Source organism: Canis aureus, chromosome 11 (genome assembly GCF_053574225.1).
Source record: "Canis aureus isolate CA01 chromosome 11, VMU_Caureus_v.1.0, whole genome shotgun sequence".
In the NCBI taxonomy this organism is placed as follows: Eukaryota; Metazoa; Chordata; class Mammalia; order Carnivora; family Canidae; genus Canis; species Canis aureus.
Window position 1 is genome coordinate 7,937,515 of NC_135621.1, and position 22,754 is coordinate 7,960,268.

The following is a 22,754-nucleotide window of genomic DNA, read 5'->3' on the forward strand; positions in this document are numbered from 1 at the left end:
AAAAATTAACATATTTCATTATCAGTAAAATTATTTCTATTTTCTCCCACAGGTGTCAGGAAATTTTTTCACAAGCAAAGTTTACTTACTTTGGGACTTTATCCTTAAATTAATAAGCTATCCAAGAAAACATTTTATTGATTCAATATAATTTCTTTCAGAAAAACTCATTTTTGATTTCACGTTTACCCTTATATAGTTTAGGGTTTTAGGGTCACAGTCTTCCCTTGGTTTTTAAATCCCTTGTTCCCACCAGATTGACTTAGTTGTGTATGCTAATTGATTTTGGGGGGGGGGTGGCGGCAAGATATTTTGGCATATGTGGAACCTGAGAATTTGATTATCTGTTTTCCCTAAATTCTGAGATCAGGAGACTCTGTCTTATTCATTGCTAAACTTTATAAGGTTAGTTGGCTGGATACTGTATCTGTCTTCATCATCAAGGCTGCTGGAGTAGTATTCCAGGGGATACCATCTTGTTGTCTGTGATTGGTGCCCTTGGAGTCTTGCAACAAAGCCCTCCCTGCCTACTACTTAATGGGGAAAGTTTTAGAATCTCTTTATATCAGCTTCTTAATCTATGAAATGAAACTAATAAATCTACAACTTTTTTCTTATTAAATGGGATTTATAAGGCATTTATTGCCTGGCACAGTTAAACATTCACTAGATGTTAGCTGTTACTGTCTTCATCATCAATTTCCTCGTGAAAGTTTTAGTAAAAGGCTGGAGAAGGCAAAAATAGTCTTAGGATAAGTAGGTACTAAATGAATTATTGTTAAAGGACTTAATAAGAGAAACCTTGAACCATGTCAGAGATTGGATGTCCATTTTCTGTTCTTTTCACATACAGTTTTTTTGATCAAACTGGACTAATACTAGGAAATGTCCGGACTGCTGACGGTTCTTAACTTTTGGACTAAAATCTGTTGGCAGGTTCATACTCATTTTTTCCTGATATATAAACTTAAGAATATTGAAGAAAAACCAATAATAACTTTCTCTTAGATGGGGGTTGTTTAAAAAAAACAAACAAACTCAGTTCTATATTATGCATCTTAAAATCCCAGGATTGCTTATTAGGTCAACTCTAACACTATAGTATGTTTTCTTTTTATAAAGGACTACTGAAAATCAAAGTGTATAATCATAGTCATTGTTTTGTGCTAAGATAGTTCCAGAGAAATTGTAATTACAAGATGATCTAACTTAATATAAGCAGCACTTTGCATTTCAAGATTCTTTTATCTAAAATTTCAGTCATAACTAAATGGTTACATCTTCTCTCAGGGAAAATAAAATTAATCTATTATCTGAGAGGTTAAAAAAGCCATGGATTGCAGAAAAACATAAGTATGTGCATCTTTTAAAGAAATTCCTTAAAAATTTGAAATGCTTTGAATTTTGATTCAGTACTTTGAGGATACCTCAAGTGCAGAATGACCATGCTTTTTGTTTTGTAAAGCACAAATATATCTTAGACACTACGTAGATAATATCATGAAATATTTTTCACACAGAGAAAAAGAAACACTAAGTATGTGAAAGACAACAGGAGAAAACACATTTATGGCTAGGAAAAAATGAAAATACAGTATCTATTTCAAGTACTGTCAACATACCTGAAGTAATTAAAATCTGCTGTATCAGGATATGCATTTTATTGTTTATCAAATTGTTTATAGTAATAGGTTTAATTTTTATTGAATTTTTAAATTTTTCTTATTTTTTTAAAGGTTTTATTTATTTATGAGAGACACAGAGAGAGGCAGAGACACAGGCAGAGGGAGAAGCAGGCTCCACGCAGGGAGCCCGATGTGGGACTTGATCCTGGGACTCCAGGATCACGCCCTGGGCCAAAGGCAGACGCTTAACCACTGAGCGACCCAGGCACCCCCAATTTTCTTGTTTTAAATCAAGTCTGTATATTCAGATACATTAGGCATTAAATATACACTGCCCTGTTAAAAAATTAATGTATACATTTCTTTTAGAAACAAATTTTCATACATGACTTATCTTTCCATCTAATATACATGATTAAGTCAGAAGACAAAGCATAGTGCAGAAACCAGCTGCCATTTCAATGAACTGATACTACCACTTAAATAGAAGTTAATATCAGTCAATATCATCTTGGTCAGTGAGGGAGGCACTCTTGATGGTCTAATGGTTGTCTTACTGAACAAATAATCCAATCGTGGAACCTCAGAGCTGCCTGGGACTCCTCTTTAAGTGTTTGCCCTTTTTCCAGTCTGTTAAGTAATAAATCACACTTTTTATTAAAAAAGATTTTTTAGCTAATTAACAGATTTAGCCCATACTTTCTTCAATAATAGTTTAAAATAGCTTGTAATAGGTATATCCTTTAGGGCTTGTGAGAGATTATATAATACTTATATAAAATCGGATAGAAATTAAGATTCTTCAGTTAATTGTGTATGCAGTGAAGAACTTAACCCGAATTCAGGTTATGCATTCTACCGTTCATATTTTGCTTTTTAGGCCATCTGCGTAGGGCCAGAAAACATGCAGATAATGTATCCAGCTATATTTGACCAGTTACTGGCATTTGTGGAATTTTCCTGTAAGCCTCCACAGTATGGACAACTGGAAACAAAGCACATTGCAAATGCAAAATATAATCAGGTAATTTGCTCTAAAATATATTTCCTCTATAAGATTTAATGGCTTATAAAAAATTCCACTTAAGATGGACTTTGAGTATCTCACAAATTTTTCATTCACAAACTTTCATATGTCTTTTAACAGTTTAAGCTGAAAAGAAACACTATTTGGAAATCCTTTTTTGTGTTCCTTTTTTTCTTGTCTAGGACTTTCTTTTCCCAAGTAGTTCTCTAGAAAGTTTGGCCTTACATGTTACATTTTTCTTCAAAGTTCTTTCTTGACTGTCTCATACCCTTACAAAATGGCTTCTAAATCCCTAAGCCTAATCTTGTCTAAAAAATACCTGCAATGCAAAATGAAGAAATCTGTGTGTACTAATAAATAAGTTGTCTACTGCTGGTGTGAAATTCAGTTGGATTTTTACCTAAAAGATTTTATAGCCATAGTTGGCAAATTTCCACTTTGTTTTGGCTTAGGGGATAAGTAAATTTCTGAATGCATGCACAGGCTGATTTTGTTCACTCAACATTAAATTATAATTTTACATGGTCCGAAAAGTAGTTTTAATGTGTATTAACTTTTCTCATTCTATTTGTCTTGCAACACAATGGAATCACAATAGATCCAACTATTTGCACCGGTGAGTTAAATTTCCTAAAATTGTCCTAACCTATTGGCAACAAGTAAAGTACATCTTTCCCGGTTCTTGATAGAATGCTTTTTGTGCTTTTTCTGATAGTTTTAATTTTTGCCTGGCTGAAAATTATTCTTTCATGAAGTACATATCTGTTTGAAAACTTTGCATGTTATATGATCTGACCTAAAAACAAGGACTGAACTTTAAGATAAAGAAGGTTTCTCTTTGAAAACAATATAATTTAATTTAATCTCATTTATTTTTAACTCCATGTGAAAATATTACTTTTTAGGCGGAATGGGTAGCCTTGAATTATGTACCGTTTGCTGAAAGGTCTTTAGAAGTAGTTGTGGATTTATACCAAAAAACAGCCTGTCATAAAGCAGTGGTGAATGAGAAAGTACTCCAGAATATTATTAAGGTATCTTTTTCTTTTTTTCTTTTTATATTTTGATGATGACACTATTACTGAAATTGTTCTTTAGGTAATAATATATTATCATATATTGAGATAAATGGAAAATATTTATATTGTTATTTATAGGGACTTTTCTCCAACATTCACGGATAGTATTTAGGAAGCCATTCCCAATATGAAAAGTTTTTTCTTAGGACAGTACTTCTCATACTTCAAGGTTGATGAGCATTCAGGGAGAAATTTACAGCACATTGATTTAACTGATGATATGTTTGTTTGTTTGTTTGTTTTAAAGCCAGTTCTCTAGTGTATGGACAACCATTTTTAAAATTCATTTCTTGTTGATTGTGTCTGATTCCTCCCAAGTTTATTTCTTGTTCTTTTCTGTATTTTGAAGGGCAAATGGGAACCTTGCCTTCTATTTACTGAACAAATATAGGCCGATATGAACCATTGTCCCTCAAGGAAGAAGGCCTTTCTCTGTTTCAAAGCTCATTCTTCTCTTTGTTTCCCTCCTTTCCTCTTTTCCTCTTTCTTTGTTGGTGATTCTTTTTCCTTTTAGACTTGTAAACTGTATCTTGGAAAGATGATTAAGTCCTTTATTTAAGTTCTTTATTAAGTTCTCACTTTCATTTCTATGCAAATGGCCATCCCCTCTCAGCTTTCCTTTTTTTCCAAATTCTTTTAAACAGCTTATGTCCTTCATCTAGCCCTCAACCCACTGCATGCTGGCCTGCTTTCATATTGCGCTCCAGAAATTACTAAAAATTTAGAAGATCAAATCTTTAAATCCTATGTCCTTTTCCAGTTGTCTTCCCTATTATATGATGCTGCCCTTGCCTTCTTTAAACTTTTTCTTCTCTTGACTTTTATCACATTCTCTCTACCTCTCCCCACTCACCCCATCACAAATGTTCTCTTTCTCATTTATTGAAAACAGTTTTTAAGCACCTCTGTTGTCAGGTACTAATAAATAGTAGGGATTAAGAATGAGTATGATAATTCTTATATTCAATAAAGGGAATATAGAAAGGCAAAAAAATAATAATACAGTATAGTAAGTCCTAGGTGAAGACCACACAGTGGATTCAGATAGACTTGCCTCAGAGTAGTGTATTGCTCTTTACTTGCTGCCGTATGATTTTGGGTTAATGAACCTGTCAGAGGGTTTCTCATCTGTAAAAGAAGGTTAATACCAATACCACTTACATGTCTTAAGTATTAAGAGACTCATTTGAGATACAGCATTTAATGATACTTGCCATATGTAAATGCTGAATATATAATTAATCCTTCCTGTCATCCCCCATAGACAAGGAAATAACTAACCTGCTTAGAGGATTTTGGCAAGGATTAATGCAAGTGACACTTGAAGGAGTAATAGATTTGCTAGGTGGAAAGGGAGAAGGATTAAGCAATGTAAATGATTGTGGTATTTTTTAAAGAAATATTGAGAAATTCCATTTAGAGAAGTGTCAGGTCCGAGAATAAGTGTGAAAAAGTAGCTATGGTTCTTATAAGCCATCATAAGGAATCAGACTTTATTGAGGTTGAACATTGAGGACTGACATGAATCAGTTTGTATTTTTAAAAGAATTAAATAATCTCTTTTTTATATTCCCCCTTTTTGATGCTGCTTATTGCTACATTGTATTGTGGTTAGTGCACAAGGCTCTTTCTCAAAAATTGTAAGCTTTGTGTCAGCAAGAACAAAATTTTCTAGTTCCACATACATTTACTGAGCATATACTATAATGCTAGTTTCTGTACTAGTTGCTGAAATGTTTTTAAACAAAAAAAATATATAGCTCACATAGATCTGTGCTTAACATTCCCTTGATTTCAGTAAAATATTAATTGTAGTCGTAAACTCTATTTTTCTTTTATCTAAACTTGAGTTATAGGGATCCCTGGGTGGCGCAGAGGTTTGGTGCCTGCCTTTGGCCCAGGGCGTGATCCTGGAGACCCGGGATCGAATCCCACATCGGGCTCCTGGTGCATGGAGCCTGCTTCTCCCTCTGTCTGTGTCTCTGCCTCTCTCTCTCTCTCTGTATCTGTCATAAATAAATAAAATATTTAAAAAAAATAAATAAAAAAAAATAAACTTGAGTTATAAAATGTTAACTTAGACTTGCCCTTGTATAATTTGGTATTATCTTCTTTGCAAATGACATGGGTTCAGGCTCTGACTAGCTTTAACAATAAAAGGGATTTATTGCCATGCTTAATTGAAAAATTCAGAGATGGAGAGTTTTAGGTTTGGTTTATTCAGTGGTTCAGCAGTATCAACAAAAATCAAATTTTTTTTCTCTCTTTTCTGCTTTTCAAGGGTTGACTGTGTTCCAACTATGTTTCTCCTCATAGTTATAGGCTAATAAAGGGTTTGGTGTCTAGTAGGTGTGTGTGTGTGCACGTACTTCTCTTATCACATTATTCTTAAATTCCTAAAATTAACCTTAAGTGGACCAGCTTTAGTCTTATGCCCAGTGTTGAACCAGTCATTTTGGCCAGGAAAATGAAGTAGATTAATTGGCCTAATAAGCTGATCATCTCCTTACCCTAATTCCCAACTGGAAGTCGAGTCAGATTCCCCCAGAGCACATGGGGAAAGGAAAGGGATAAATAGATTTGTCTAGGCTAATTATCTCTTAGTGGAGGCTTAGTTCATGCTAACATGTAATGGTTCACTGTTATGAGTAGTCAGTAATAATTTGTGTGGAGCATGATGAAATTAAGTTTTATATTCCTTCCATGACCTTGAAATATGAAAATATATCTCTTCTACTCTTTATCTTTCTCTAACTAGAATTTTTATATAAAGGCAGGATATTCACTCTAATGCAAATTATCTGATGGTATGCTGAAACTATTGATAGTACTCTGGGACAACTCACTGTGGTAGTTTGGTCAATCTGGTCTTCTAGTTGCTGGATGAAATTATGACCAGAGGAGTTCATTCTGAAACACCAAATTAGTTCTTTAATGGTTTATAGCGACCTACCTCAAAAGTTGACCATTTAAAAAGTGAGTCTCAATATCATAGTCACTATACATAACTCAGATGCTTTACCTCTGTATCCGCAAGGGTTAAAGAATAAACTTTTTAATTATCAGTTTTACTGAAATAATTTGGAAATGGAAAAAAAGGTACATTAATATGTTAGAGTAGAACATAAAATTCAAAGAATTTTAGAGACAAAACATAAGACCTTCAACTGTTGATGCTTCAGGTTATGTTTACCTAACCAATAGTGAAAAAAGACAAAGTATTGATCTCTCTTAGGTGGGAGAACCCCATCAGTCAAATTTTTTTCTGCTAGGAAAACTATGGCAAAATGTTCTAGTTCCATACAGTAAGTTGAGAGAAGCTACAAAATTTTAAGTTTACTACTCCTATCTTAACTTTTCTGATAACAATCCCTATATTTTATGATGAGAAACTGAAGTTCAAAAGGTTGTTACTTATTCAAGGTCATTGCTTATAAAATGGAGACAGAATATCTTTCTAGGGAGTAGGATTTGAGTTCCATGTCTGATAATTGATCTTTCTAGAGAGTAGCATCCTTTTTTAAGTAAAAATACCTATGATACTTTTTTTTCTCTCTGCTATAGTTTTTAAAAGTAATTAAAATTGTGTGTATATATTTTAATTAATATATATCTTAAACTGTCTTTATTTTCACAGACACTTAGGGTTCCTCTCAGTTTGAAATATTCCTGCCCTTCTGAAAGCACATGGAAATTAGCAGTATCTTCTCTCCTCAAAGTTCTTTCTATTGGCCTACCCGTTGCCCGGCAGCATGCGTCTTCTGGAAAATTTGACAGTATGTGGCCAGAACTAGCCAATACTTTTGAAGACTTTCTCTTTACTAAAAGGTCAGCTCATTCAATTTTACAATTATAAGACAATCTCTCAAAAAGTGTATAATACCTGCAGTTGATCTAAAACCAGTATTTCTTACTATTCATTAGCAAAGTAATTATTAAGACTGCTCCATTGTATGCAAAGCACAACTGATTAAATATATCCACTAGGTTCATTATCCCTGAGCAAATGGAGATTTTTTTATTTTCACAATGTTTCTGGTTTTAAGAAAGGAATTCATAAGACTATGTATGCATCGTAATTAAGGTTTTAACTCATTGAAGCTAAAAAGATCTTTTTTTTTTTCAAATCTGCTGCCCATTTGACATTGCAAGAAGAAAACAATTTCAGAAAATCAGTATTTTACCACAAGTAAAATTAGTGATGATAATGATTAGCTCTTTAAGATGTTAGGTTTGACAAAGAAGATTGGAATTTTTGCTGTGTGATACTCCCCTGAGGGCTTATGTTTATGGATCCTCTTCTGACCCCTCCCTGAGTAACAGAAGGATGATTGGAACACACTAAATTTTTTAAAGGAGTCTTCTGTGGGTTAACTTAAATTTTGCTGTGTAAAAGCTTATCTGGTATTTCAAAATTGAGGGCAGCCGGGTGGCTCAGTGGTTTAGCCCCGCCTTCAGCTCAGGGCATGATCCTGGAGACCCAGGATCCAGTCCTACGTCAGGCTCCCTGCATGGAGCCTGCTTCTCCCTCAGTCTGTCTCTGCCTTTCTCTCTCTCTCTCTCTCTCTCTCTCTTTCTCTGTCTCTCAAGAATAAATAAATAGGGGATCCCTGGGTGGCGCAGTGGTTTAGCGCCTGCCTTTGGCCCAGGGTGCGATCCTGGAGACCTGGGATTGAATCCCACGTCAGGCTCCTGGTGCATGGAGCCTGCTTCTCCTCTGCCTGTGTCTCTGCCTCTCTCTCTCTCTCTGTGTGTGTGACTATCATAAATAAATAAAAATTAAAAAAAATAAATAAATAAAATCTTTTTTAAAAAAATTGAAAGTAATGACATCTTAATTTCTGTTTCCACAAAGGATCATTTTGTTTTACTTTGTTTTATGTTTCTCAACTCTAGGAATCTTATAGAACCAATGCAAGCATACTCTCTATTTGCAGAAAAATTACAGGGACTCACAAAGCTTACTCAAACAAATTATGTTTTTATCTTTAACCCTGAAAATTGAAGTTTCTTTATGGACTCCATTGCCTAAAATCACTATGTTAATATGTATGAATCAAATAGGTTTAGAAATTTACACTTTCCTTTTTCTTTCCCAGTTATCTGTCTGTATATGCATGTTGCTTAATTAATGCAAGCTTCTACACCAGGTTTTTTGGCAATGTGTAAAACTTCTTTAAGAATTTTTCCTGTGGCTGAGTCTTTATACCATCTTCCTTATTCTCAAGTTTCTTGTTGAATATTGTAAACTTCCCAAACTTTGTTATTATATTAAATTCAGTTTTCTGAAATAATTTTTATGTGTTTGTGTACAGGTAAGTAGAAAATGAAACCAAAGTCCTAAAAATAGATACGGTATAGCTTATGTCATTTTGTATTAATGCAGTTATACTATAATTTCATCATAGTCTTTTGCCTGAGTATGGTCCTACTTACATTAAAGTTTTGAGTATACTGGTATGTTGAAAAATCATATTGCTCAAGAAGCTGCCAGCACAGTGCACTGACTCAGTATCACTGAGGCAAAATCAAGAATTGGATGCTTAACCAACTAAGCCACCCAAGCACCCCAAGTATTAAGTCACTTAAAATAAATGACTGCTTAGAGTAGTACCTGGTAAGTGAGTGCTTTTAAGATGCTTGCTACCACTTTTATTATCCTCATTATTGTTATTTCTTTTCCTTAGGAGAAAGTAATGTTATGGGGTGCCTGGGTGGCTCAGTCTGTTAGGCATCTGCGTTTGGCTCCAGTCATGATCCCGTGGTCCTGGGATTGAGCCCCACATGGCTCTCTGCTCAGCAGGGAGCCTACTTCTCCCTCTCCCTCTGCCTCTCCCCTTGACTTGTGCTCTCTCTCTCACTCACTCTCAAATGAATAAATAAAATCTTTAAAAAAAAGAGAAAGAAAGTGATGTTATCCATATCCTTTCCTATGAAACAGCCATATTTTAAAGCAGACTTTTAAAGACCTAAACTCTAAATAACTGGGAGTAGAAAATTGCTTCTAAATTTGGAATTGCTAGTATGGCTAGAAAATAATAAAAGTACTAAATTTGCTGTCAGTAATATAGAATCGGCATTCTAAGTTGTGGTTATTCTAGTTACAGATTTAAGTGTTCTGCTATCCTGTAGAGAGTCAGAAGACTCATGACCTACTTTGGCCTCTACCACCTACTTCCTGTTGACCTTGAACTGGTTGTTTCCCTTCAGTAGGCATCATTTTTCTTAATCGTAAGATGAAATGAATTGATTAGTTGTAAAAGTCCACTAGTTTATATATTTTGATTTAAATTTCTCAATGTGAAAACAGCTTATATGAATAAAGCCAGTTTTAGTTTTTTTATTTCATAGTCCAAAAATATTTTAAGGCTCAAACTGAAAGCTTTCTTTAGTTACTTGAGGCTAAAAATGCAGTGTTCACTAAGAGAACTTAAAAATGATTCACATTTTCAGTTTTATGAGAAGGTTTTGTTTTTTGTCTTTCAAATAATTGATTACTTTGGAAATCACAAAATTTTATTTATGTCACATGTATACTTGTTCTGTACCTGAAGCCCATCACTAGTATTTGAACGGTAAGGTGTTTCAGCATATTGCTTGGAGTAACAAGACCTAGGTTTTTAGATAATACTTAAATTTGAATATATTTCATGTTGGAACATTTATAAATTCTTTAACTTAATTAATACATACTGTAAGACTATGAAGAACCAGGCCTTTCTCTGTTTCTTAGCTTTTTTTTGGTCTGTCAGCTGTTTTGGCAAAATAGTATAATAACAAAGGAATGCAAATAAAGCCAAAATTAGAAGAAAACAAAGGCTTTGGATGTTATTGAGGACTATCATGAGATACATGAGAAAAAGAAAAAAGAAAAAGAAAAAAACATGATTAAAATGGAAAAATATAGAAAGTGTAATCTGGTAGACACTTGAGGTTTATTAGGAATTTAGTCATCCTTAGAGTACTGAAACATGGCACTTATCCTCTAGAATACACTTGGGCTAGTGGGAATTCCTACAACTAATGGTCAATGGACCTTAAGTTTAAAATCACCAAATGGGGCACCTTCGTGGCTGCGTTGAATCAGCCAGTCAGTTGAATGTTCTGCCTTCAGCTCAGGTCATGATCTTGGGGTCCTGGGATTGAGCCCTGGGTCAGGCTCTCTGCTTGGTGGGGAGTCTGCTTCTCCCTCTCCCTCTCTTTCTGTGCTCTCTTTCCCTCTCTCACTCTCTTTCTCAAATAAATAAAAATTTAAAAATATATATAATCACTAAATAGTAACCAAAAGAAATCTGATGAAGCATATTCACACAGAAACTTGCTAATATTCACAGCAGCGTTTTTGTTTAAAGATTTTATTTACTTATTCATTAGAGAGAAAGAGACACAGGCAGAGGGAGAAGCAGGCTCCCTGCGGGAAGCCCGATGTGAGACTTGATCTCAGGACCCTGGGATCACAACCTAAGCCAAAGGCAGACGCTCAACCACTGAGTCACCCAGGGTAACATAGCAGTATTTTTCATAATAGCTCATAAAAAATGAAAACAATCCAAATGTTTATCAACAATTGAGTGGATAAATTAAATGTGGTATACCCATAGAATGGAATATTCAGCCATAAAAAGGGATAAAATTCTGATGCATGCATGCTATAATATAGATGAATCTTAAAGATATTGTGCTAAGTGAAGGCCATATATTATATGATCTCATTTATATAGTATATCCAAAATAGGCAAATGCATAGAGACAAGAGAATAGACTAATGGCCACAGGTGGGAGAAGGAGACTGTGAGGAGTGACTGCTTAAAGTACAGAATGTCTTTCAGGAGTAATGCAAATATTCTAGAATTAGATGTGGTACAACTTTGTGAATATGCTAAAAAGCACTGAATTATATACTTTAAGAGGTGAATTTTATGGTATATGAAATTATATCTTCAATACATTTTTTTAATATACCATACCGAGAGAACTGACAAAAAAATATAAATAATACTTTATCAGTTTGAAGTCTCTTTTATTTCAAATAAAGATTCACAAAAATTTTTTTTAAAAATCACCTTAATCTTAGAGAATTTAAGGATCTTATATGGCCCATTTCTACCTGCAATATTGACAATCTCTACTTATAATTTATTGGTAAACTGTGTTAATCATCGGTGTTTCTAAAAACTCAATCAGTGTTTTTTTGATATGCTCAAAGTGTTTGGTAAGGATACTAACTATAAGTTAAAACAAATAACAGTCAGTTTGGGTTTTGAGATCAGAATACCTAACGTATGCCCAATTGAATAATTTCCCGATTTTTTTGATCACTGGAATTAGGAGGAATAAACTTCTCAGTTTCTGACTTTGTGTACTACTTTCTTTTCTCATTTTAAGACATTTTCAAAATGCAGTTGAGTCTTTCTGATGTATGATCCCAATAACAATAATATTATTAGTATCTGTTCCTAATAAGCTCTTTTTAAATTGGAAGCCCATCCTAGTTACCTCCACCATCATCCGAATTTTTGTATATCACTGAACACTTAACATTACTTGATAATAAATTAGAATTAAACACAGTTTTTGTCTCTAGAAATAGAAACTGTAAAACTCCTTTAGCAGTAGTGGTTATGAAATTCTCACCATTGCTGCAAATTTGGGCACAAGAGACAAGAGAATAGACTTCTCTATTCTTATCTATTTAAAATTTTTCCTGTAGTTTCCTACTACCAGATTATGGAGTTAGTCTAGCTAGGACTTGCACACCAGAATACAGGTTTCATACAACAGGGACTGGGTCCATCTTATTCACAGCTGGATCTTGTATAGTGCCTGATACAGAGTAATTGGTACTCAATAAGTATTTGTTGGATAAAAATATCTTAGGTCAAGCAGAGATCCGGTACTTGTAATAGAGTATATTTGCATGTGTGTATGTATGTGTATATTCTAATACTTGTAAATAGAAAAACCAAATAATACCAAATAAAGCAAAAATAGCCCTAGATAATAAAACTGTACACTATAACTCTAAACTTAAATAGGAGAGTACTATTTTTACGTTTACAACGTGAAAGAGAAGAATTTAGGCTTACATATCAGAGAAGTTTAGGGTCAAATTCTGGCCTTGTCATTTGCTTACAGTACATTTTTGGTCATATTACTAGCATTCGAAGCCTCAGTTTCCTCTTCTGTCAATTACATGAAGATAATATTTACTACATGTAGTTACTGTGTGATCATATAAGGTAATACAAATAAAGCTCTTAGTACATTGCTTGGCTCTGTAATTTTAGCTATAATTGTTATTGTAAAAATCATTGATACCTGATTCTCTGCTGTTTCTAAGTAGTTAATATTTCACTGTTTCAAGTTTAATACCATTTTACTGCTCATTTTTATTAAGAGTCATAGTTTAGAATTCACCTTGGTTCTCTCAGAACTGTTGATTTCTACTAATCTTGCTGGGACAATTTTCTCCTTTTTTTTCCCCCCCAGATGTTCTTTTATTTTATTTTATTTTTTTAAAAGATTCACTTATTTATTCATTCAGAGAGAGCTAAGAGAGAGGCAGAGACACAGGCAGAGGGAGAAGCAGGCTCCATGCAGGAAGCCCGATGTGGGACTCAATCCTGGGTCTCCAGGATCACACCCCGGCCTGCAGGCGGCGCTAAACTGCTGCGCCACCGGGGCTGCCCTCTCTTTTATTTTAAAGACCTTTAATATATTGTGTTTATTACAAATTAGTGATTAATGGGCAGTCTCTGAGTGAATAGTTCAACAGATGACGAAGACTCTCTTAAGTCACTGGCAATATAATTGAATTCAGGTATCATCACAGTGGTAATTTTTGTTGTTACTCCAGATGATAGTAATAGCTTCACTTTTTATTTTCATTTTTTCATTCATAGTACTGAAAGGAGTTTAGTTTTAACAGATTTTATTCAGTTCAGGATTGGACCAAGCATTTTTGTAGCTAGAATTTCATGTTTGTCATTAGTCACTTATACTAATAACTTTAATTAAGAATACTATTCTTTTAAATAAATGGTAATGTCTAACCTGGGTGAGAAAATACTTTTTGTCATTTAAATACTGTTTATTTCCAGGGAACATTTTATCTTTTAAAAATCAAGTGTTTTGTTTATTTATTTTTTTTTTTAGCATACCTCCAGATAATCTCTCTATTCAAGAATTTCAAAGAAATGAAAGTATTGATGTTGAGGTGAGAAAGCTATTTAAAACATTTTCCTGTAACCATTTGTGCAAACCAAATATTAGAAATGTTGAAACTATAAAATTGCTAAGAGAAAAAGTAAAGTAATAGGTTAAGATTGAACCTAAAAGCATTAAAACTTTCACAAAGATTAAATGTTAGTTTAGAAAGCACTTACATGATTTCCTATTTGTTAGCTTTGTGTCGAGGTACTCAGTTGCTTCCATTTAATAATTTTTTAAAAAGCAGTTGACTCAGTAAAATCTGTCAGAGCATGAATGTATTTGAGAGTTTGCTCAATAAGGTTCAAACTAATCAACAAGTTGTTTAGAATTTTTTTTTTTTTTTAAAGCTGTGTGCCTAACATGGGGCTTGAACTCATGATCCTGAGATCAAGAGTCTTACGGTCAATAACTGAGCCAGGCAGGCACACCTATTTTATTTTTAATAAAATAAAAGCTGTAGATAGAGCCTCTAGAACTCTGGAAGCACAAAAGTGTTTTTTTAAAAAATATATTTTATTGATTATAAATGGAGTTTAAAAATTTTTTTGCCTGTGAGGTTTTTGTTGGGGGAGGTGTTCTGATGATTTTCTTTTAAGTGGGATAAAGGATCTTTTAAGTAAATCAAATAAACTACTTTAACATGTACATAAAAAGTGTATGTATCATATAGATATAAAATATTGCCTTTTGTCCATTGCTGTTTTAAAACTCTTATGAACTTCTTTTCCTTCAAAGGGCAAAAGAACACATTATATATTAGAAATGAGCTGTTTAACAAAAATGAATATAACTTTACTTTCTCTTTTGGCTCATCGTTGTGGGTAAAAATAGGTGATTTAGCTCTTATTCTTAATTCCATTTTGGATATTTTATTCTAACGTGGATACATTTCATATAAGATCAACACTTATTAAAATAGTTGCGTAGTAAACAGCTTAATAGTATTGACTATTTTGTGATTTATTATTAAAAATAAGTTTATTATTAAGATGAAAGAAATAGGCTACTCATCCTGCATGTTAACGTTAAAAGATTTATGTACTTTAATTAAGGAAGATTCTTCAACTGATTTTCTTTTAAAATAATATTTAGATTTTACTCTAGAAATTGTAATTTGAGTAGGTCTCTTTCAAGAAAAAAATGCATTTGAGTCTGCCTCTTTTGTTTTAGGTAGTTCAGCTTATCAGCACTGAGATACTACCGTATGCCAATTTTATTCCTAAGGAATTTGTCGGACAGATAATGACTATGCTTAATAAGGGCTCAATACATTCCCAGTCATCATCATTTACAGGTATGTTATTTTAATGATTTATTTAAAATGTTAATAAGTGTTGAAGTACTTTGCAAGAAGCTAACTAGAAATGTATAATCCCGTGATTGTGATAAAATGTAAACTGGAGAATAGTAGGGTAAAATTTAAGAACGTGATGGAACATTAAGCTTTATGACGGGACAATGTGAATGTTCTGTGGCCTGTGTGTTATGGATTAAGTTGCAGGGCACTTAGGAAACCTGCCTAAGTCACTGTAGGCTGACACAGGTTCACGGTTCTGTGAAGTCATGGATTATTGGGACACAATGAGCATATTATTCTGCCACCTGGCTCTTGGCTGGCTTGAGTCTCAGCTTTGTCATCTGTAAAATGAAGATATTAATATCAATCACTCAGAATTATCAATTACAGTCAGTCAATTAAAACAGATAGATGCCTTAATGTTTGATAAAGGAACTAAGTTTAGTAAATGCTCACTATGTGGAGGGTATTATGCTAGAATGTTCTCTTTTTCTGCACAACATTTCTATGAGGATAGTTTCCACCATATTGCAGAGGGAAATGGGTTTAGAAAGGTTGGAGAAATTATCCATAATCTAAAAGCTGGAAGCCAAATTCATCCCTCAAAGGAACTCCATGCTTGTTTTCATTTTATCATGCTACCTTATTGGGAGATAAGACTTAATTGCCTTTTGCTATTATTTCTTTTTCTAAACCTGTGCTCAATTTTTAAATGTAATTGTGGTATCATAACATGATTTTTTCCTGTGAGAAGATTTTTAAAAATTATAAATTTGTGCCATGCATATCCTTAATCCCCAGAATTTACCAGAGCTATGACTAACTTCTGCTAAATTGTGCTAAACACTTTAAAGAGCATTTAAATGTGCAGTTTGGCCACTAGATGTCTCTCATACTGCTTACTTCACGAACTACAGTCGTTCTTTTCCCCAGCCCAGATAAGTTATAAAAGTGATTTTATAAAGTGCAGATTTAACAAGCATAAAAAATCTCAGAAAAAATTAAATCCTGCTTATATTAATAGAGTCAACTTTTTATTATTAAGTAAGAGTACATAGGGATGCCTGAGTGGCTCAGCGGTTGAGCATCTGCCTTTAGCCCAGGGCGTAATCCTGGAGTCCTGGGATCAAGTCCCACATCGGGCTCCCTGCATGAAGACTGCTTCTCCCTCCGCCTGTGTCTCTGCCTCTCTCTCTCTCTCTGTCTCTCTTGAATAAATAAATAAAATCTTTAAAAAAGTACATAAAAATTTCTAGATACATTTTTATTTAAAAAAAGTATTACGAACAATATTTATAATCAGTTGTAAATATTTTAGGCTAAATAAGGACTACTGAGTTGCTGTGTATACTTTTTCAGTTTCTGATAGTTCTTGCCATTTATTGTGTCAAATATACCAAAATAAGGAAGGTACATGAGCATTTGTCCAATGGCTTTGCCATAGGACACAAACTTCACAGTTTTAACTTGGAGAGGTTTTAAAAACATATATATAGAAAATCTTCATGCTAAACCAGACCAACTTCTAGAGACCTGGGTTCCAGTGGTCATTTTTGGTCTACCATTCTTAAGTATGACCTAATAGCCAAAACTTTTAGAGAAAATCTTCCAACATGAAAGAGAAAAACCAAAACAATGAAGAGGGAGTAACAACTCAGAGGAAACAAAATTGAGAGCCACAGAAACACAGCTCTCCCCACCCCCAAAAAGCACAATTATAATTAGGATGTTCAAAGAGATAAAAGATTTTGCATCCATGAAACAGAAAATGCTATTAAGAAGGAGCAATGAGTATGAGACAGAACTCAAAGAAACTAAAAATGTGACTGCTGAAATAAGTCCAGTGAAAGGTTGCAAGAAAACATAAGGAAATAACCCAGAAAGCAGAGAAAGACAAAAAAAGTGGACAATATGAGAAGAAAGAAAGTGAATCCAAGGGGTTAACATCTGACAATAGGTCTCCCAGAAAGAGAAAATAGAGCAAAGCTGAAAGAGGAAATTATCAAAGACATAAAGTGAAGAAATCAGTCTCCAGATTAAAAAAGGTCACTCAGTAACCAGAACAGTGAAAGAACAAAGATCCACAGGAAGATCCACAAATTTCATGTTGTCATGAAATTTCAGAATATCTGGGCTAAAGAAAAGTGTAAGATTTCAGAAAGACAAGAAAAAAGACCAGACAAAAGATATTGGACTTTTCAGTAGCAGCATTGGATATAAAAGACATTGACGCAGTGGTTTCAGACTTAAAATCAGAAAGGATTTTTAACACGGGGTTTCATACGTAGGCCCACTGTTGTCAGAGTTAATTAGCCTAGAATGGTAATTCTTAAATGTTAGCATGTGTTATAAGAAGCTGCAAGGGCAAGCTATTGCTGGACTGTAGTCTTTGAGCTTCTGATTCAATAGGTTGGTGGTGGGATATGAGAATTTGCATTTCTAATGAGTTCTTTGGTGCTGCTAATGCTACTAGGTACCACTCTTTGAGTACCAAGGTAAAGTAGTATCTTCAGAAATGCAAGTTCTGACAAATTTTACTTCCTATTCAGGCTTTCTCAAGTACTCCAGGATATGCTCCATGAATACAAAGGAGTAAACCAAAGAAACAGAAGGCATGAACCTAGGAAGTGGGGTATAAAACAGGAGAGACTAAAAACAATTCTGACTAGTTCAAGGCTACAGCTAGATAGTAGGTCTAGAAAGCAGCCAGTCCACACTAGAGCAGAGGTGTGGCTCTGGGAGAGATGTTACCCAAAGGAAGAAAGAAAGGGAAGGAGGGAGGAAGAAGAAAGAAAGAAAATGAATACTGCAAGTTTGACCTTGGGGAAAACCATTGAAAAGCATTTTATAGTGCTGTCAAAGGGTACAAAAAGAAGACAAAAATATTATGTAGAAATGATGAGAGTGGACAGTCTTGCCTTTTTTTTTTTTTTTGGATCTGGCAAGGTGGAAAATTGTTACATATATGCTGTTAGCTGTAAGTTTTTCATAGATGCCTTTCATCAGTTGAGGAATTTCCTTTTCTATTGCTAGTTTGCTAAAAAGTGTTATCATGGGTCATTAATTTAACCTTTTGTTAACCATCAAAAATTGTTAATTTTACAGAAGCGGAGATTGATATTCGTTTGAGAGAGGAATTTTCTAAAATGTGTTTTGAAACATTGCTCCAGTTTTCCTTCAGTAATAAAGTCACAACACCTCAAGAAGGCTACATCTCACGAATGGCACTTTCAGTGCTTTTAAAGAGATCTCAGGATGTACTTCATCGCTATATAGAGGATGAAAGATTAAGTGGTAAATGCCCTCTTCCAAGGTATAGATTTTATTTTATAGATGAAGGAAATATGCTATCAGAGTTACTAGCTCTGAGCACTATGTTGTTTTTATAAGTGATCTGAACGTAATCTAAAGCTGTTTATAATTTTATTTATTTTATATAGTGTAAATATTCCTAAGTCTTGCTGCTCTTTTGTTCTGGGGTGCTTTTTCAGACTCCTCATGGAGGTTAAGTAATATATATGAACCAAATTTCCTTTTGGATTTAAAAGAAAATTTTGGAATCTAAAATATGTCTTCTTAAGGATTTCCAGATTAGGACTTACGGATCTGTATGAGCACATAAGTGTGGATCTCTCCAGAGAGAAAATAATAGATAAATCATACTCTCGGAACTTCCTGGTTTGTTTTACAGTTATTTTTAGTTTCTCTGTAAGTCAACTAGCCATGACTTAGATCTTTTCATCTGATTTACTTAATTAAGCCCTTCCTAAAGCAATTTGCTTCCCTTATAGCCAAGCTGTGTCAGTAGAAGGGACTCTAGGCCTTTCTGCTAGGCCAACTCTAATCAAAGTTGGGGTAGAAATCAGAATTCATCAAAAAATGCAATCATAATTTAGGATTATATCACCAATCTATTTTTTTAATGTGGGAATTAGAATTTAAGGCAAAGCAAATGAAACAATATTAGAAGAAAAAGTTGTCGAAGTCAGGAAAGAGTTATGAAAATCATTATGGGTCCCATCTCATATAAGGTAGTATTGGAGAGGCAAATTACAAGCCCTAAATATTTGTGTACATTCTTATTTACTTATAATAAATTTTTGGAGTTAGACTAGACTTGTCAGAAGATAAAGACATTTTAAATTTTAAAAGCTTTTGATATGTATTACAAATTGCCTGCCAGAGATTTCTACCAATTCACATTCTCCCAGGAGTATATAAATGTCCTATTCCTCAGTTTTAAGTATTTTAAAATTATTTGCCAGTTTATGACTTAATTTATCTTTTTAAAAAATTTGATAAATGAAAAATAGTTACATGGTAGTTTGTTTTTTTTAATTATCCATGTTTATTAGTCATTTATATTTCAATTTTTGGGATCCACTGTATTTTGAATTTCTAAAACATAAAAATTATATCTCCTTATATTCAGATTTATGTATGAAAAAATTCCAAAGACAGGTGTTGGTGATTTGGTTATGGGCATGATTGAAAATTGATTTATCAAAATTGATCTCTGAAGTATACTTGGAGAATCAGTAATAAAGTTACTTTGTTTGGAATATCTTTATTTATTAGGTTATAATATTATTTGATTTCAGAAAGCAACTTTTCCTTTTTTTATGTTTTTAGTGTTTATTGCTTTTACATTGAGACATTTATTATAGTTCTGTAAAGTTGTATCTTCCTGTGTTTGATGCAGTGTCATTATTTTCTAAAAAGCTACATCACAACACAATAACATTCCTCTATGCTTAAAAAGAGAGACTTGAAATAATATTAGAAAAATCCTTTCTGTAGAATGCAAACACAGATTCATATCAGGACTGAGGAGACTATAAAGAAAGAAGGGAGGAGACTATGTAGGGAGAAGGAAGAGACTCAAGCTACTCTTATTGAATATCCTTTACTCTCAAGTTCATTCTTCATTGCTAATGTCTCTAAATGGTACCCTTTTGCATTAATTTTGAGCATGTTTCTTTTTGTTCTATTATAAAGTTAAATAAGTAGTGTTGTAATTTTTTCCCCATCCCAGTACTATGGTAATTTTTTAAAAAAAGATTTATTTATTTATTTGAGAGAATGAGAGAGAAAGAGAGAGAGTACAAAGGGGTAGAGGGAAAGTCAAGCCGACTTCGTGCTAAGCTCAGATCCTGACATGGGGCTCAACCTCATGACCCTGAGATCATGATGAGCCAAAACCAAGTGTTGGATGCTTAACTACCCAGGCGCCCCTGTACTATTATATTTTAAATGTCCTTTTAACAGCATGATAAAATACATGCCAGGAGGTACTAGTAGTCTTAATTCCATTCAAACTTTGGCAAATCCCTTTTAGCACTAATTAGTTAAAAAGAAAAAAACCCCACTTTTGTAGAGAAGCTTTAAAAGCATGAATTATAAGATGTTTTAAATTTAAATAGTTCTATGAAATATTTTTTTTAAGATCTTATTTATTCATGAGAGAAAGAGAGAGAGGCAGAGACACAGGCAGAGGGAGAAGCAGGCTCCATGCAGGGAGCCCGATGTGGGACTTGATCCCGGGAGTCCAGGATCACATCCTGAGCCGAAGGCAGATGCCCAGCCGCTGAGCCACCCAGGTGTCCCAGTTCTATGATATATTTTACAAATAAATTTAAAATTGCCCAAATAGATTGTCCCCCTTTTAAAATTACTAATTTATGATAAGAGTAACTATAAATCTGCACACTGAAATACATTTTCATAAGAATTTAAAACTAACATTAACTTTGCATTGTATTGTGTCCAGTATTTTTCCAAAGTACATCTACTTGTATAAACCTGGTAAAAAAAACACACGTGGCATGTCTTAAAATCCTGATGGAAATAATTTCCCATCTCTTTTTTTAGGCAACAAGTAACAGAAATCATATTTGTCTTAAAAGCAGTCAGTACTCTCATTGATTCACTTAAGAAAACTCAGCCTGAGAATGGTAAGTGCTTAGAAACTCAGTTATTCTAGACTCATAGTATTTATGTCCTATTTCTGATGTACTTTTCTGTTATTGTTAAGGTAACTGAATTTTAGGAACATAACAACTATTAGACTTTCTTTTTTCTAGCTCTTATGACAGCAAAGAATCAAGTCCATTAGGATGTCAAATTAATTTGTAATGTTTTAGCTTCTTTATGTTAAATACCAGTTTGGCTTTTTTGTTTCGTTTTTTAACAAAGTTGGTCTGAATTCAGGATGTTGCATGGATAATTCATAATTCATATATTTTTAATGTAGAACATCACTAAGTTTTGGGGTAGGTGTAGGCTTCCATCCTACGTGTGTACTAAATTACAGTATATGTATAAACTATACAACTTTGAATCATTTTATAGCTTTACCTCATTTGTTTCCCCTTTCTGTAACTCATTCCTCTTCTATCCCTTCTTTACATTATTGCCAGAAATGATTTTTCCAAAAGTGCAGCTTTGATCATACATTTTCCCATCTTTGTAAAATAAAATAATTTTCATTTATCATTACTTACTGAATGCAGAGTTCCATTGTCAAGACTCCATTAGGTCTATGCTTTATTTCCCTTAGACATCATATATCCTATTTTCCCACCAAACTAAAATCCATAGTCTACCCAAGTATTCCCAACCTTTTGCTTATTTCATTCTCCTGCCTTCATCTATGTAGTCCAGATACCACTTTTTAGCCTTGTTTTAAATCCTTAATCGTGAGTGATTTCTTTTTTCATTGCACTTGTAGCTATTTTTTGTGTCCTTTTGTCTTAAAGCATTCTATGTGTATTACAGTTGGACACATACATGACTCAGTTCCCTTAATTTGTAAACTTCTTGAGAGACCTTTTGGGCCATGTTTTGTTCTATTTTGAATCCTTTGCATTGCAACGCAAAGTGGCTTGTTCAAGGACAGGATAAAGGGCTGGCACCAGAATATGAGTTAATTGTGTCACTAAACACAGTGATTCAGTTGACACTTTTTATACAACAAGCTTTTGTTAGAGAAGGAAGTGTGTTGACTTACTGGCCCAAGCACCTTAGCAGACTGGCACTTTAAGCAGCATTTTAATAATCAAGAAGGAGGTTCCTGATAAATGCCTAATAAATGAGTCCTAGATATTTGTTCCTGGCAGTTATATAATAAAAGTAAATACATATTTTTTTTTTTCAAAATTTACCATTGGTGCTTTAGCCTAGAGTGAATGAGTATTATACTAAACACTAAGGAATGACAGATTTGTCATTCAATCCAAAGGGAGGGGTGGAATTTGTAAGAAAATTTGGGGAGCAATATTCTGACTTCATTCCATCAAGTTCAAATCTGATTTCTTAAAAAAAAAAAAAAAGTTCTTGTTGATATTTCAGAGAAGGAAACTGTGCATTACCCTCCTAGTGACCAGGGATCCCTGGGTGGCGCAGTGGTTTAGTGCCTGCCTTTGGCCCAGGGCGCGATCCTGGAGACCCGGGATCGAATCCCACGTCAGGCTCCCGGTGCATGGAGCCTGCTTCTCCCTCTGCCTGTGTCTCTG

At 33.9% G+C, this 22,754-nt stretch overlaps 1 protein-coding gene across 3 annotated transcripts in view; it reads left to right on the forward strand.

The window, feature by feature from the left end:
• MON2 (MON2 regulator of endosome-to-Golgi trafficking) overlaps window positions 1-22,754 on the forward strand; it is a 105,309-nt gene that overhangs the window by 76,418 nt on the left and 6,137 nt on the right. For 2 of the 3 annotated variants that reach the window (XM_077913643.1, XM_077913645.1), the window contains exons 27-34: window positions 2,506-2,649; window positions 3,251-3,268; window positions 3,558-3,686; window positions 7,369-7,559; window positions 13,887-13,947; window positions 15,114-15,237; window positions 18,346-18,553; window positions 21,112-21,194. In XM_077913643.1, the coding sequence (XP_077769769.1) occupies window positions 2,506-2,649; window positions 3,251-3,268; window positions 3,558-3,686; window positions 7,369-7,559; window positions 13,887-13,947; window positions 15,114-15,237; window positions 18,346-18,553; window positions 21,112-21,194 (958 nt within the window). The remainder of the gene's footprint in view (window positions 1-2,505; window positions 2,650-3,250; window positions 3,269-3,557; window positions 3,687-7,368; window positions 7,560-13,886; window positions 13,948-15,113; window positions 15,238-18,345; window positions 18,554-21,111; window positions 21,195-22,754) is intronic. The other variant, XM_077913644.1, reaches the window with a different exon arrangement.